General features: G+C 32.9%; 3 protein-coding genes across 3 annotated transcripts; 1 reads left to right on the top strand and 2 right to left on the bottom strand.

Annotated features, from left to right (window-relative positions):
• Positions 1-1174: 1174 nt before the first annotated feature.
• On the top strand, positions 1175-4790 carry LOC142621596 (uncharacterized). The gene is made up of 4 exons (XM_075794893.1): positions 1175-1728; positions 2678-2821; positions 2917-3122; positions 4416-4790. The coding sequence occupies exons 1-4, from the start codon at positions 1481-1483 to the stop codon at positions 4574-4576; spliced, it is 759 nt and encodes a 252-aa protein (XP_075651008.1). The 5' UTR covers positions 1175-1480; the 3' UTR covers positions 4577-4790.
• A 1583-nt stretch (positions 4791-6373) lies between these two features.
• Positions 6374-10407, bottom strand: LOC142622676 (uncharacterized). The gene is made up of 6 exons (XM_075796203.1): positions 10227-10407; positions 10028-10126; positions 8816-8887; positions 8338-8504; positions 7792-7903; positions 6374-6844 (listed from the first exon to the last, which is right to left on the bottom strand). The coding sequence occupies exons 2-6, from the start codon at positions 10067-10069 to the stop codon at positions 6623-6625; spliced, it is 615 nt and encodes a 204-aa protein (XP_075652318.1). The 5' UTR covers positions 10070-10126; positions 10227-10407; the 3' UTR covers positions 6374-6622.
• A 2154-nt stretch (positions 10408-12561) lies between these two features.
• Positions 12562-14824, bottom strand: LOC142621867 (mitochondrial pyruvate carrier 1-like). The gene is made up of 5 exons (XM_075795235.1): positions 14581-14824; positions 13774-13890; positions 13570-13624; positions 13317-13452; positions 12562-12811 (listed from the first exon to the last, which is right to left on the bottom strand). The coding sequence occupies exons 2-5, from the start codon at positions 13864-13866 to the stop codon at positions 12760-12762; spliced, it is 336 nt and encodes a 111-aa protein (XP_075651350.1). The 5' UTR covers positions 13867-13890; positions 14581-14824; the 3' UTR covers positions 12562-12759.
• Positions 14825-15149: the final 325 nt, after the last annotated feature.

The following is a 15149-nucleotide window of genomic DNA, read 5'->3' as shown; positions in this document are numbered from 1 at the left end:
ATTATCAAAGAAAAGCACAACAATTAAACAAAACCCATATGATAAAATTAAAGAAAGTACATATATTCAAAAACCCCAGATGAGAATTCACCTTATCTGATTCTATTCTTCTCTCTCACAGAGCCAGACCCCAAAGAGAGAGAGAGAGAGAGAGAGTTGTGTGAAACAAAGAGAGAGCAGTGAGAAAGCGATCTCTTATTGGAATGATTGATATGTTTGATTTTAAACTTGTAACAAGCTTAAAATGCTAAAAATTTGTACACGTAAATGAGAGTGTGTTTTGAGAGAGAGAGGAGTGTTTGATTTGTTTTTGGTTTTTTTTTTTTATAAAAAAAAAAAATGTGTTAGAGTAATGTCTGAAAGGGAGGTGGGTTATGAAGTAGTAACGGAAGGAAACACATGTGGGTAAAGTGTCAAAAATGAAACCACGGGTGGGTAAGTTAAATTCGGGCTAAACCACATGTGGTTTTTTTTGTAATTCCCCCTTAAAAAAATGTTAAAACATATAATTAGCTTAGGCAAAAATCCCTTTATGGTCCCTATATTTTGGCTAAGTTTTGAATTTATTCTTTAAATTTTTGGCTAAAATGCAAAATTCACCTTTTGAATTTCACTAAAATCCATTTAAGTTCTTTAACTTTGTTTTCGTTTATTTAACTCCTCTAACATTCAAGTTTATTACATTATAAATTTGTTAATTTTCGTTAATTTTTTTCAAATAAAAATTATAGAAAATATTTTTCAATTATTAGTTTAATTTTTTTTAATTTAAAAATCTTGAAAATAAAAATTTGAACAATTAACTGCAATATTCAATAAAATTTGATAGGGAGTTCTTAAATTTTTTTTTTGTGCTTTCAGATAAAATTATACTTTAGCCCAATCTAATTGTATATGTGTGAAACTCCCTTCTAGAGACTTAAACTTTGGTCATTATCCTCTATATTCTACAAGCACATATACTTGTGGAGAGTTCTTAATTAAATAAACTTGAAACTTATGTGACTAAAATGAATAAAAACAAAGTTAAATTTTAGTGAAATATAGATTGTGAGTTTATATTTTAACTTAAAATTTTATAATTTTATTTTGGCCCTTATATTTCTAAATTACTTGTTTTGGCCTCTATCGTCATCCCACTTACCAAAAACACAATTTTTTTTAAGCAAATAGTGCAGTACATCAATCATGTAAGCGTTTTTGTTTCTCAAAAAAAAAAAAATTCATGTAAGCGTTTTTTTTTTGTTAAAAAGTAAAATAACAGCATGAACCAAAATGAAAGTAGGGTATAAAAATAAGAGGACCAAAATGAAATTATAAATATTTGAGTAGGAATTGTATAGAGAAAAGGGTATAATTGCCATTAGGTTTTGAAACAGTGAAAGTTGTCTTCGTTGTTCTGGAAAAAAATTAAAGGAATCGAGAGAGAGAGAGAGAGGGAATTGTGTAGAGAAAAGTGAGTAGTGAGAGGTGAGCAACAATGGGGGACTATCACTTTGTGTACAAGGATTTAGAGGGTGCGTCGACGCAGTGGGACGATATTCAACGAAAGCTCGGGAATTTACCTCCAAAACCACCAGCTTTCAAGCCCCCAGCTTTTACTCCAGCCCCAGATGAATCCTCTGCTCCGAAAGACAAGTCTTGGATCGATAACAAAACCGAGGATGAGCTCGAGGATCTCCAGGACGACCCAGATCTCGACGACGATCGATTCCTCGAAGACTACAGGCAATAAATTTAGTATTTGTTTTTTTTACAAATTGAAAATTTTAAAACTTTCAGCTCCATTTTTATAGAACCTCAACTGGGTGGGGGTTTTTGTGTTAACGTTGTATCAGTTGTGTTGTGTTGTCTCAGTACGGTTGGTTAGTTGTTTAATCGTACAAGGGTAGCATAGGTTGGGATTTTTTATTTTTGTTTAATCATACATGGGATGTTTAGATTTTTAGTTTTACTTCAAAGGAAAATTATATAAAATCATATTCGTGAAGTGGGTATATGATATCTAATCATCTCCTGAAAGCAAAACATGGTATGATCATAGTTAAGACTTTAGAGTGTAATGTGATATCTCTTGATCAAAAGAGAATCAAACGGATATGAAACACAATATCTTTTGCCTGGTCCTGGGATTAACTCAATTGTGAATATTTTAACCAAATGTAGGATAATAGAAAGATCTCAGTTCTTATCAACCAGGCAATACTCAATTAATGATTTGTTCTTCATAAACAGCAAGGATTGTATTGCATGTGCACCACTATTATTAAACTGAGGCCGGGCTTGAGCCTTAGTCAGTCTTCTCTTAAGTCTTGACATATAACTTATAGTGAGCAGAGTCCATAGATACTGACATTTTTTTTTCCTATTGATAAAATTTGTGGATGGATTTGAGCTTTAGTAATATGTAGATTGAAATGACTGGGTGTAAGACTTTATTTTAAATCCATAGTATTACCATGTGTTTTTGTTTGAGTAAAAGCTCCAATGCTCACGTCATCAATGTATTGTTTTAATTTATATCAAGCAATTTGTACTTGCAATTGTTCTTTATATCCCTTGACTTCATATCCTTAAATCCAATTTCAATCCTTGTGAAATTCAGGGTCTTTGCTGGTTTTTTTTTTTGTTTTTTTGTTTTATCTTTTAAATATATTGAACGGTGTTTGCTAATTAGGAAAAAGAGGTTGGCTGAGATGAGGGAAGCAGCTAAGGTTGCAAAGTTTGGATCGGTGATTCCAATTACAGGATCAGATTTTGTGCGAGAGGTTTCACAAGCTCCATCTGATGTTTGGGTTGTTGTGATCCTCTACAAAGATGGGTACTTTATGAGAGATCTTAATCCCAAACTTAGTTTCTTTATGAGGATTGTAGTTATGTTTGTTATACTAATGTTTTTTTGGAATTTTCTGATAGAATCCCAGAATGTACACTGCTAATGCGATGTTTGGAAGAGTTGGCAACGAAATACCCAGCAACAAAATTTGTTAAGATAATATCTACAGACTGCATTCCTAACTACCCTGATCGTAATCTTCCAACGTTGTTAGTGTACAACAATGGTGCAGTGAAAGCAAATCATGTGGGCATTCATAGTTTTGGCAGGAGATGCACTCCTGAAGGTATGTTATATTTAAGCATGCCTCATATTGTCATTAGCTTATGTATTACCTTGCTGCTTCTCTTCATCAATTGCTATTCTTTAATGTGAGATCGTTGCATCTCTATGCAGATAATCAGTCTGTGATGACTCCCAAAATTGAGGTCAATCACGTATTATGAATTTGTAAAATGTGTTGGTGAAAGAAATTAAACCCAAATGAATGACAAGTTGGATCCTTATGCTTTTTTTGGAAGACAAACTAAGCTTGAATTTAAGTTATCTCTAGACATGATATTAGTTGACATTTACTGTAGTAAAATGGAAATTAACTCTTCTTTTATGGGCATTTTTAGTATGATCTTTGAGGTTAGTTTGCTGTGCACAAACAGCAATGCTTATAATATTGTACTTAAGACTTACTTTTGTGAACTTCAAATGGTGGATTATTTATTGTTTTTTTTAAAATAAGTTTTCGCCCCAGGGGGGGGGGGGGAATTATCTTATAAAGCGTTTCCATGGAGCCACTCTCTAACAGCATGTGGGATCTATGCATCTGTGCTCCCACGTGCTGTGAGGGGATGGTTCATGGAGTGGCTCCATGAGATACCTCCTCCAAGGGGAGGAAGGAGGGGAGAGTGGTGGATAATTTAAATGAACTTCATGTATCATGTACGGGATTATTTAGTACCACTCATCTTACTTTCTTGTTCTTGAAATATGTATTGCAGAAGAGAAAATTTTGTGAACCTTTTTTCTTTTTTACAAGTAGAAAAATTTGTGAACCTTATCCTGGAAATTGTAGTTGAAAGTCAAGTATTAACTTTGTCAGTTGAACTTTATGTGTGGTAGTAGATGTTGGTACTTAAAAGTTTAGGCAGTATTATTGGATGTTTTGACTGGGAGATTTTTTAATTTTTTTTTCCCAAGTCCTGGACCCCAAATTTTTATTATTATTATTGTTCAAAAAAAGTTGGGAAGATTTGAATCTAAGACACCTCACCCCACCCTTTTAGCACTTGCGCAGAGGCATCGTGGCTGTATCCAGAATGTCTGTTTCCTATTTGTATTAGGTGGATTTTATATCGTTGAGTTGGTGCTCTTGCCTTGTATCTCTTGGCATGATATCTGATTTGGAATTATTGGAGAATACTTTTCCTGAACCTTTTCTTTTCTCAGCCTTATGTCATGATACCCAATTATTATGCTCTTTGGCTCATTATATTGTAATCCTGCTGGCTTGTTACTCACAAGTATTCTGATGAAACTCTTAGCATTTTTATTATTAAATATTTCTGTGTTCACATGGAATTAGGTGTTGCATTAGTTCTCTGCAATTCAGATCCTGTACTTAATGATGGCCTAAGTGGGAGTGATCCGTCAAGTAAAGCTGTGATTGATGGAGTTCGCAGGAGTTTCTTAGAGAAAGTTGTGAAAGCGCATGAAGATGATGATGATGGATTTTCAAGTGATTAAATTTTTAGGCGTTCTTTCAGGCTTAGCAGAAAAAAGTTGTGTTCAATGAAGATGAAGCAATGTTCGCTTAGTTGGTTTTGTTGTTTGGCTGCTTGCACACCTTTTCTGGTTTTCTCATCATCAGTGAAACTAGGATGTCTGATCCTGATGTATGACATTGTGTAACTTATGCATCTCATGGCATTAATGTATTATGTTCATTCTTAGATTCAAAGTTTTGTTGATGAATTTGTATCATGCCAGTTGCCGACATTAAACATGATTCAGTAGTAGTGATAAATTAATGTGGAATCGAAACACGCCTTGTACCAAGTGATTAACTTTAAACATGTGTACCACTTTTTTTTTTACCAAACTCAAAAACAAAGGGCAAACAATTTGGCAAAATATTCACAATAATATAGAAGACAAAATTTAACTTGGAAGATTGTGAAATATGTCTACCACTCTGGTTAAAAATGTATCAGGGAGGGAGGTTAACAATCTGTGAGGAAAGGTTGATAATGCGACCTCACATTGATGATGATGATGATGATGATGGGTGTTGGCCTGTTGGGTGATTAAGCCCTGTATCTGCTTTTGGGCAATTTTTGTTGGTTTGTTTCTATTCTGACTTGGGCGAGTTGCTTGTTATAAACATGAACCCTTTGTATCTGAATTTAAACCTACAACGTTGAAACCTCCTAACATCTTAGGCCTTCTCCCGCATTATGTTTATGACATCGTGCACAAATAAAATGGAAGACACAATATAGGAAATCTAGGCTCAATCTCCACCATATTGAAATCTAATTTGTATTATGTCCTGATGATAAAAAGTAATTACCAAAAGTGAACGTCATCGCCCATAGGTTGAAAATTATAATATGTGACATGGGTTGTTATGATTAGTATATAGTAAATATGATATTAGTGATAGATTTAATGAAAGTGATTTTTTTCAACCACAATAAGTCAAGAATGACATAGGGATAAGATACTCTCCTATTGAATCATTTTATTTTATTTTTTATAATTTGATAATTACAATGAAATAGATGCAATTTAAATTTTGGACATCTTTGTTGGAAACAATAGAAGGTGTCAATTGAGCTATATGTCTTTTATTGAATTCATGGTTTTAACAACCGGACCGGAGGCAAAACCAAATTTGCCCCTGGTTCTCAGTTTTCACCGGTTTTAGACCTTTTTTTCAAACTAGACTGGCCTCCGATTCCCAGTTCAACGGGTGGACCGAACGGTCCGGTCTGGTTTTTAAAACATAGATTAAATCCACTAATTTTTATTTTAATGCAACACATAACATTTAAAATCAAATAAATGCCACTAATCTCACATTGGGCTAAAAATGAAAAGAAATTAGAAGATTTAATGAGAAATGATCATTCCTTGCTTTTATTTGTATAGTTTTTAACAAGAAGAAGTCTTAATTCCAAAATTTGAGGTTGACTTTTATCTGTATAGATTTACTAGACTAATAAATGAACTAAGGAAAATCTTTATTAAGAAAAAGAGATGAATTTTGTATGAATGAGCACTATTGTAAAATTGACACAAACAAAAGAAAAAAAAAATGGGGACACTTGCTCAAGCAAATAGCAGACGGTCATTACCGTTCGGCATGAACCTTTTTTTGAATTTAGTTTTGTTACGCATTGCTCTTTATTTTGTAGTCTTTCTTTTCACAACTTGTACTTGTAGCTCTTTTATCTAAATGAAACAAATGCAAATTTTAAGCATGCACAAGCTCAAGGCATGAGCATGCATTTTTTAGACGCTGCCTGAAAGATCCTGCACTCTGCCTAAAGAAGTTTCAATAGACAAAATATCATGGGCAATTGATCACTGTTTTCCTTTGCTCAAGGTTTTGACACCTCAATACAAACATTTAATATGAATTCTGATAAACCATAAAAGAATTTCACAAACCAAACATATTCGACTGTCCTTCCAGATAAGAGCTGATCCATGCCCACATTTATGGTGGATGCATAAACGATAAGAAATTGCCATCTCCCAGAAAGGTGAACAAACTACAACTACTCTTTATGCTTTCACTTCTTCTTTAACTACTCTCCTTTTACCTTTCACTGTCTCATTAGCGGTTTGTTTTTGCAGCTCCTCTTTTTTCTGAGCTCGAATCATTGCTCGCCTTGCACGGGGACGCATTTCACGTACTCTTCGAGGAGGCATTATGTATGGTTCAAGGGGCCTGTCACCGAAGGGGTGCTCACTGTCAGCAAATATCCTCAACTTTCGATCTCTATCCTGCATCCACAATGAGCTAAACTGTAAGATTATTTAATTCAAAAGGCTAATTCTTCTAGTAAAAAAATCACACAAAACCGAAATAGATTAGGTGCCAAGTAAAACTCAGAAAGACTTTTTTTTTTTATTATTATTTTTTTTTATGTAAAGAAATTATGGTGTGATCCTTGTAACAAACCAGTTGCATGGAAGAAAAAGTGCATGAATTAACATTTTAAAATTAGCAGTGACTTTATTTGTTCTACATTCCCTGTTGTCCTGTCAAAACAATCCAAGTGATATCTAATCCAAAGAACAAATTAGCCCGACTCTATAACCGAAAAGCAGCAACAAGCAAATAATCTCAATTGCCAAAAGTAGTCTCAATTTTCCAAGGACAAATCAAATCATGCCACGCAATCAATTAAACCATTACTCATATAACATATCTGAGATCCATGAGACTGGCAACACAACTTTTGGCCTTGAATGAGCGTCGTGTCCACATTAAAGGAGAACAAAGTATATTGAGAGACAAAACTATAAAGATAACTAATGATTTGTTGGTCAACAGCAAAATAGTCAAACTTTTGGGGACCATATTTTTAGAGGATTCACAAAGCTTGTTGAGATATAGATGATGATAACCAAGGTGATCTACATGTTATGGATGCAGAGACCAATAATTTTTCAAGCCACTTTCTACCCCTCAATACTAGCACTTCAAATTGCTTCTACTAATTTATTTGAATTAGATTAATGATCTACTTTATTGTTTTTGTATAATTTAATAGCTCTTTCAGGCATCATAGCACATGCGAGTTATACTTGTAGGTTGAATAATGATAGTGTAGATTTCCTACAACTGAAGATGTCATTAATTGACTGCTCAAAGATTCAAGGTCATGCAAATCAGCCAGATAAAGACAAGCATCTGAGAGGGCGTAGCCTCAAATTCAAACACTCACATCACGCAGTTTGTTTCTTGGAAGCATGCGTAATACAGCTTTTCGGATGACTTCTGTTGGATCTTTAGCCATCTGGTCCTTTAAACTCCTTTCCTTGAGATGGCCCACATACCTACAAGGCACACAAGTTCAATGTCAACATCAAAATGCATAAAAATGGCACATATTAGGAGGCAATAGAAGCTGCATGAATGGTTCTCTTTTCTACATAGATGTACTTTTAAAATGCGTCTACATTGTTTCAAGTGGCACTTAAAGGGAAGTAAACCTTTTATTCTCACACTGATCATCAACAGGTCTTTTTAATATATTTTTTAAAACTAAATCTTTAGACATTTTCTTTAGGCTATGTTGAACAAGTAAATACAAAATGTCTAGATTTGAACTTCACTGTTGGAATTAGTTTATTTACATTGTGATGAGAAAGTTGTGCACTCAACTTATACAAAAACCAAACAAGACTTAAATCATTTTATTTTCATTCATTCCCCCAACTTTCCAATCATTCCTACAGTTCACAATCCAAGAATAAAGAGCAGTACTTGCCCAGTATGCCAGCGATAAAACTTGTTTGTAAGTTTTCTCCCAGTGACAGAAATATCCTTTGCATTAAGCACGATGCACATATCCCCATCATCACGATTTGGAGCATACGTTGGCTTATCCTTTCCTTGAATCACAGTAGATATTTGAGATGCTAATCTGCCAAGGACCTATGGAAAAATGTACATTACTATTATCATCTGTAAACTTCTTCAAGTGGATAAATTGGAAATATGAATAATTGAAAAAAAATTACATTTAAGAAGCCAGCTGCTACAATCTGCCTCATTTCATTATAATTCACTGATCAACTAGGGTACATCTTTTCCCAAAAGGGAGTAGAAAGAACAGCATCATTGAAATTTGAAGAATAAAATTTATTTTATTTTTCATCCAAGCCAGCTGGAATGAATAAAGATCTTATAACTTTATAATTTACCAAAATTAGTGGCATAAGGAGAAAATGATGGTATATGCAAACCTTGTCTTTGGCATCAAATACCCTCCATCGCAGACCATCCAGGTTAATGCGTCTCAGCCCAGCAAGTGCTTTCTGAAAGAATATTGAGTCATTGGCTCTGTTATTGATTTGTCATCTTAGTTAAACATTAATCAGCAAGTTACAGACTCAAGGGCATGAAATATAAATTGAAAATTTTGAAATGTTTTATTGAGATTAAGTACCATTTACCATAAAGCATATTACATGGAGCTTACACAGATGTATACGAATCTAAATTCCCTATGGCATTCCCATAATACATAAAGATGACTTTAGGCAGGCCACTCAGTAGGTGATACCAAAAAATATGTTTAACAACCTCATAATGCATGCCACTATAATCCATTACATAGATTTCACAATTGGAACTTCAGAACATAATGAATCATAATTCCCCTTAAAAGAAAATTTTGGCAACCTGTACGAGCATAATTTATTATCCAAATTACCTTTCCATTAACCACAAAAAACAAGAAGGCAATCGTTGAACTTTATTGTATAAATGTAAAGCCATTTGATATTTAATTTCTTGTGAAAATATAAGTTAAATTTTATTTTTAATTGCCCATAGAACCAAATTAGGCTAATATTTTGCGTTCAGACACTACACTGCCCAAACTATAAGCAATACATAACATGTTGTAAATATTAAGATCATCAATCTAATTGATGTCAACCAGAGAAAAAAGAAGTGTACTTTTCTTGGGTTTTACCTATTAATGGATCTTGCTAGAATGCTAACTAATAAAACCTATACCACTTAATTGTGGCAACCAAAAAATACCCAATAACCCAAACCAAAAAAAAAAAAAAACTACTAAACTATCCATGATTTAAAAAATATGCATATAATCTACTAGACAGTAGAAGTCATATATCTATCTTGATACAATTCAAAAACAGGCAATTCAAAGATTCAAGAACTCTGAAATGCAAGCTAGCAGCACTTTCAACAGTAAAGAAGAAATGGGTAGTGATAATACAGCACAAATACTCCAAGACTTAAACCATAAAAGCCCAAAACAGATAAAACAAGTCGTTCAGTACATTTCACAAACACGTGGAGTGCTTCAGTTACACCCTACTCCAAGCTGTGAAAGTCAGTTTCGGGTTTTAAAAAAATAATTTAACAGAGGATTTTTAACAATGAATGAAATCTATAAACTTTGAAACATAAAAAGGGAAAATTGCCTTGACGTTGCCATTGAAAGAGCTAGCTGCTTGGCTTGCCATTTCCCTTGTTTTTTTCTTTTCTTTGAATCTCCTTCTTCACAGGTAAATCATTCAGCCCTGAAAATTCAATTCAAGTTTAAGACTAGGTAAATTGAAAAGTTAATAGCTTGTTAATGCAAAGCAAAATATATGAAATGGAAAGGAAAATTTTTTCGACCTGTAAAACCCTGAAGAGAGAGAGAGAGAGAGTAGGGTTTGAGCAAAGAAAGAGAGACTGGGTTGAGCTCTGATCCAGTGCAATTCTCTCTCTGTTTTGGGAGGACTTGATGCCGTTGATCTTCATATAATCAAGGATGATTAAATCGGACTGACTCTGCACTATTGGGCTCTGAAAATACACTCTATCATGGAGCCCAAGCACTACTGACTATGGACCAAAATTTGGCTTTTTTTTAAAAAAAAGAAAAAATTTTATAAAAAATATTTTTTGTTTGTGAAATAGGTAAATAATGGGGAGGTAGGCAGCTTTCAAATCACAAACACAAAAACCTTGACAATACCATCTATTAAGGTTGTAAATGAACCAAGTCGCTCATGAACAACTTGAGCTTGGTTCGATAAAAAGTTCGTTCATGTTCGTTTGTTTATAAATAAACTAAGCTTGAGCCTTAGTTTTAAACTTGTTTGATAAACAAGCAAAGCCCAAAAAAAAAAAAAAAGTTTTTGAACAAGCTCGTGAACAATATAGCTCAATAAAAACGTGCTGAGTTTTGACTCGTTTATAACTTGACATATGTTTACTAAATAAACTCATTATTATGACATTACACATGCTTTAGAATGTTAATTTATAGCTTGTTTATTCATATATGTTTTGGAATGTTAATTTATTTAGATTTGTGAAGCTTATAGTTGCATTCATGACAAATGTGGATGTAAAAATTGTGTTTTGAACAATTACTCAAGTTATAGACAATGAATGATGAATGGATGGATTTAATTATGTAAATTTGTAATTTGAGCAATTTCTAAACATGGGGGTTAAGAAGCATGATAAAATGAGTATATTATTGTTTTTCATTTACTTGATTTTTAGTGACATAAGTATTTGATGATGCAATTGTTTTGGATCCCAAGCTAAAAAGCTTGACTTGAGCTCGAGTTTGAGCTCAAGCTTGGCTTGACTAATTAATCAAGCTGAGCTCAAACTTTATGGTATTTTCAAGAGCTCAAGTTCAAACATTGCTTTTAGGCTTGTCTCAAGCTCGAACCAAGCTTGAGTATTTGATTTTTATTGATGAGTCAAGCTCAAATATGCACTACTTGATAAAGTTTGACTCGTTTACAGCCCTACTATTTATATTGAGCTATCAATTGAATCCGGCAAATTCTACGTAGTAACTTGTGAATGAAGCATTATTTTCTCACAATTTTGTTATACCCCAAATATCAAATTATAAAAACTTATTAAAAAAAAAATTTTGCTTGGTTATTTTTTAAGAAATAAATTAGATATAAGTATAACTATATTTAGAAATATGTGAAAATTTTTAAAATTGTATATATAAAAAAAAAAACCAAAATAAGCCAAATCAAACATATATTATTATTCATAAATTGTATCCACCACTAGACTAATGTTTTTATGACAATATACTTAATTCTTGATGGTAATAAAGAAAATTCATATTCCCATTCCATTATCCATGGTAACTTATAATGGGCAAAATTATTAAGGGATCAGAATCTTTATCAAAATCAATATTTGAGAATGCGTAATTGTCCTAATGTAATGTTATCTTCACATGTACCAATAATTTCATGTTTTGTGTCTAAAATTTTTAAAAAGGAAATAGTTTGGTCCAAGTTAGATACCACACCAGCATTCCGTTAGACAATATAAGATATAAACTGTTAGACATAGAAGAAAGGATATAAAATATTTAGTTTTGAAAGTTTAAAAACCAAAAATGAAGTTATAAATTTTAGTGAGGAAAACCAAACTTGTCATAAAATTTACAAATGAAGGCAATATTTTAGCCAAATATCTATTTTGTAAGTATAATCCCAAGGAAATAGAGTACTACCAAGTCTGACCCTCATGGTAACAATGGACAGTTATTCTATATTTAAAAAAAAAAGAAAAAAAGAAAAAAAGAAGAGAGGGCAATGGACACTTCTAACCTCGCACATAGTCCTTCTAGTTTGGGAGAAGAAAGGAAGGGCGAAGGATGAGGGAACCATTAATTATTTATTTATTTATTTTCAAATTTACCAAAGAGTTTTACCCCAAAAAAGAAGAAGCGCAATTTGAGAATTTTCTAGTTTTGTTTGGTCAAATCGAAGATGTCCAAAATTAGATTTGATTCTAGAGTCTAGATTTTTTAAATGAAATTAAAATATGAAATTAATTTTTTGGTCTTGTGTCACAAATGATGCATCGGACTATAGTTTTTGTTGTATTTAGTATGTCCAGTGCAATCTAATCAGTTTTTTTATTGTTTTTTTTATTTATATATAAATACAATAAAATTGCAACTTATAACATCTACTTTATGATATTTCTTCATTTTTATTTATAAAACAAATTGTAGTTGAAAACCACTTGGGGGAAAAGAAGCAAATCGTCCATATATCATAAATAATGTACAAAGATTAGGCCTAGCTAGGAAAACATAAAGCAATCATCTCTGAATCACTATGTTTCAAAGATTCGACAAAGAAAATATAAATCAACCATCTCTGAATCACTATGTTTCAGCTTCCTCGTTCTTCTGCTGCAAGCTTTTGTCACCAAGAAACCTGTCAAAATAAAATTGAGGAAAAAATAAAAGATCTTGAGAGAGAAGGAGAGAGTAGAAACAGGGAGAAATGAATTCCTGGGCCAAGTTGCTTTCTGTATATTATAGATAGGATTATAGCAGTTTGTTGCATGGCTTAAATTCTTTGTCCTGGAGTATTTTTTTTGTCTATGTTAAGGAGGAAAGGATCGCCCAAACAAAGGTAAAAGGTACATTTGGTATAATTATAATGTAATGGTGATTATATGGAATACAAGAAATTGGGATGGAATAACTAGTCCCATTTATCTATCTGGCAACAATATATGAACAGAACCATTGAGCAATGCAGCTCATGCTTCCATGAGCCAAGCACAATTCAACACTCATCGGTCATTGTTCTTTTTAACTAATTATTAGAATTCAGAACCATGGGATTAGATTGAAACCACAAGTGATAAAACAAAAGTTGGAAACCATTCTAGTCTGAGATGTGTGCTAAAATTAGTCAATAATTAGATGCTCACCCTTGAAATTTCAACCAACGTGAGAGCTGATAGAGCTGTACACTCTCATTCGCGGCATGCAATGCAAGAAGATGGAGATTCCGTGGCTGTACCATCCATGCAAACCTCATGAACAATGCTGAATAAACACACATAACTGCAATAACACCGCAGAAATGATAGTTCTAAGGTCACATTACAAGGCTAAAATCAAAAGTTTCAAATTATTATTAATCCATTCTTGATTAGCCCAAAGCCTTAAATTTATAGAAACCTGTTGTCAAATTGCCAGAAATCAATTCTGGGGGTTTGTTTGTGTCGACCATTGCCTGTCAGAATCAGCAATGATATTAATCTGAAAGTAGCTAAGTTCAAAATCTATGAGTTCCTAAAAATGTTTGGATAAAGAAACTACAATAAACATTTGAAGTTAGTATATATGCATTAGTGTGGCATCAGTAGAAGTATTGAAGCATACTGCAATAGGAATGCCCCAGCCCACAACAGGGCCCCAAAAGTGTGTTGTTTTAGGGCCAATGGGACTGTTCCAAAAATTCTGGAGGATTTTCATTATAAGCTATGACAACTTGGAGACCTGCACATAACAAGAAGTTAACGCTGAAATTAATAGTCAAAATGATATTAATTACACTCAAGCATACCTTAAATTAACAAGTTCACTTGAGCAAAAAGATAAAAATTTCTAAGTTAGCATTTCGGCTTCTTGAAGTCATACCTTTAAAAAGAAAAAAAAGGTTCATGTTGCAGGAATTACAAACAAAGACAGGGTTAGAGCATATTATAAGACATAATAAAATGAGAAAGTCAATAAATTAATGATAAGCTTATTTTGAATTAGACCAATCCCAATAATTACAACAAGTCCACGTGTCTTAATTTACACTCCCAAAAAATAAAGGTCAGGAATTTGACAGCCCATATAACAAAATTTAAAAAGCATATTAATTGTCTATAGATCATTAAAAAGATGGTAGACTGGTAGTTGGTGCTACAAAGCTCCACTTTTTCTGGAGCCTGATATAACATAAGTTTGCTACTTACTGAAAATTGGATGTTTTCTGGTTTTTATGATTCACTTGATTAAAATTCTGATGCATATTTTTAAGTGGGTCAGATCAATATCAAACACAATCATATCATCGCAAGAAAATCAAGGCTGATCTAGGAAAAAAAGAAAATAAGAAAAGCTTCAATCAGTTTCTATGGTATTGGGATGAAGAACATCCATGAATCTTAATCAATATAAAAAGAGAAATAGTCTTACTAGATGGAAGCTGCAGATGTAAGCTCAAGAATCCAACAAGATATGCAGAAATGAGAAATACAGTGCATCAGATGAACTGTCTCTGAATGCAAGGAAAATTTGAAAGCTTCAAATGAGGATTTCAAGTCAAAGTGCCTCTTCTTGTCCAATAAGCTACACAGCTAGATATCTATTTGTTGGAAGTCTATTCACACCCTTGTTTTACTTTCACACGCTTCACTCCTTCATATCTGTGAAATAATACACTTCGTATGTTATAATTCAACGAATAATAATATATCTTTTTCTTTGTATGTTAATTTGTTTCCCCCAATATGTGTCGTCACTGATAAAGTTGCTTTTTTAAAATATACTACGTATTAACTATTGTTATCGATGAAATTGTTTATAATTAAGGAATCTGACGTTTTATCTCCATCCTCATATTTTAATGATGTTAACACATCAATGCCTTCCTCCCGGCCCCTAATTGCCTAATATCATGGACTTCCTTGTCTCAGCGCTCTTATGCAATGGATCCATCAAAATGTGGACATGTGTTACAATTCTATCGGGTTCAAGTAATCTAA

The sequence above is a fragment of the Castanea sativa genome, chromosome 1, assembly GCF_040712315.1.
Source record: "Castanea sativa cultivar Marrone di Chiusa Pesio chromosome 1, ASM4071231v1".
In the NCBI taxonomy this organism is placed as follows: Eukaryota; Viridiplantae; Streptophyta; class Magnoliopsida; order Fagales; family Fagaceae; genus Castanea; species Castanea sativa.
The sequence above is the reverse complement of the archived record's forward strand: the minus strand, read 5'-3'. Positions and strand labels throughout refer to the sequence as shown.

What these genes read in the sequence shown, in the direction of transcription:
- LOC142621596 (XM_075794893.1), top strand. Translation starts at nt 1,481, where the DNA reads ATGGGGGACTATCACTTTGTGTACAAGGATTTAGAGGGTGCGTCGACG. An exon ending in CGATTCCTCGAAGACTACAG is followed by an intron (nt 1,729 to 2,677) that starts GCAATAAATTTA and finishes TTTGCTAATTAG; the next exon opens with GAAAAAGAGGTTGGCTGAGA. An exon ending in GTGATCCTCTACAAAGATGG is followed by an intron (nt 2,822 to 2,916) that starts GTACTTTATGAG and finishes ATTTTCTGATAG; the next exon opens with AATCCCAGAATGTACACTGC.
- LOC142622676 (XM_075796203.1), bottom strand. Translation starts at nt 10,069, where the DNA reads ATGGCAAGCCAAGCAGCTAGCTCTTTCAATGGCAACGTCAAG. An exon ending in TTTTATCGCTGGCATACTGG is followed by an intron (nt 7,904 to 8,337) that starts GCAAGTACTGCT and finishes TGTGCCTTGTAG; the next exon opens with GTATGTGGGCCATCTCAAGG. An exon ending in CAAGAAACAAACTGCGTGAT is followed by an intron (nt 6,845 to 7,791) that starts GTGAGTGTTTGA and finishes TTGTGGATGCAG; the next exon opens with GATAGAGATCGAAAGTTGAG.
- LOC142621867 (XM_075795235.1), bottom strand. Translation starts at nt 13,866, where the DNA reads ATGAAAATCCTCCAGAATTTTTGGAACAGTCCCATTGGCCCTAAAACA. An exon ending in GCTGGGGCATTCCTATTGCA is followed by an intron (nt 13,625 to 13,773) that starts GTATGCTTCAAT and finishes TGATTCTGACAG; the next exon opens with GCAATGGTCGACACAAACAA. An exon ending in CGTTGGTTGAAATTTCAAGG is followed by an intron (nt 12,812 to 13,316) that starts GTGAGCATCTAA and finishes TTATTTTGACAG; the next exon opens with GTTTCTTGGTGACAAAAGCT.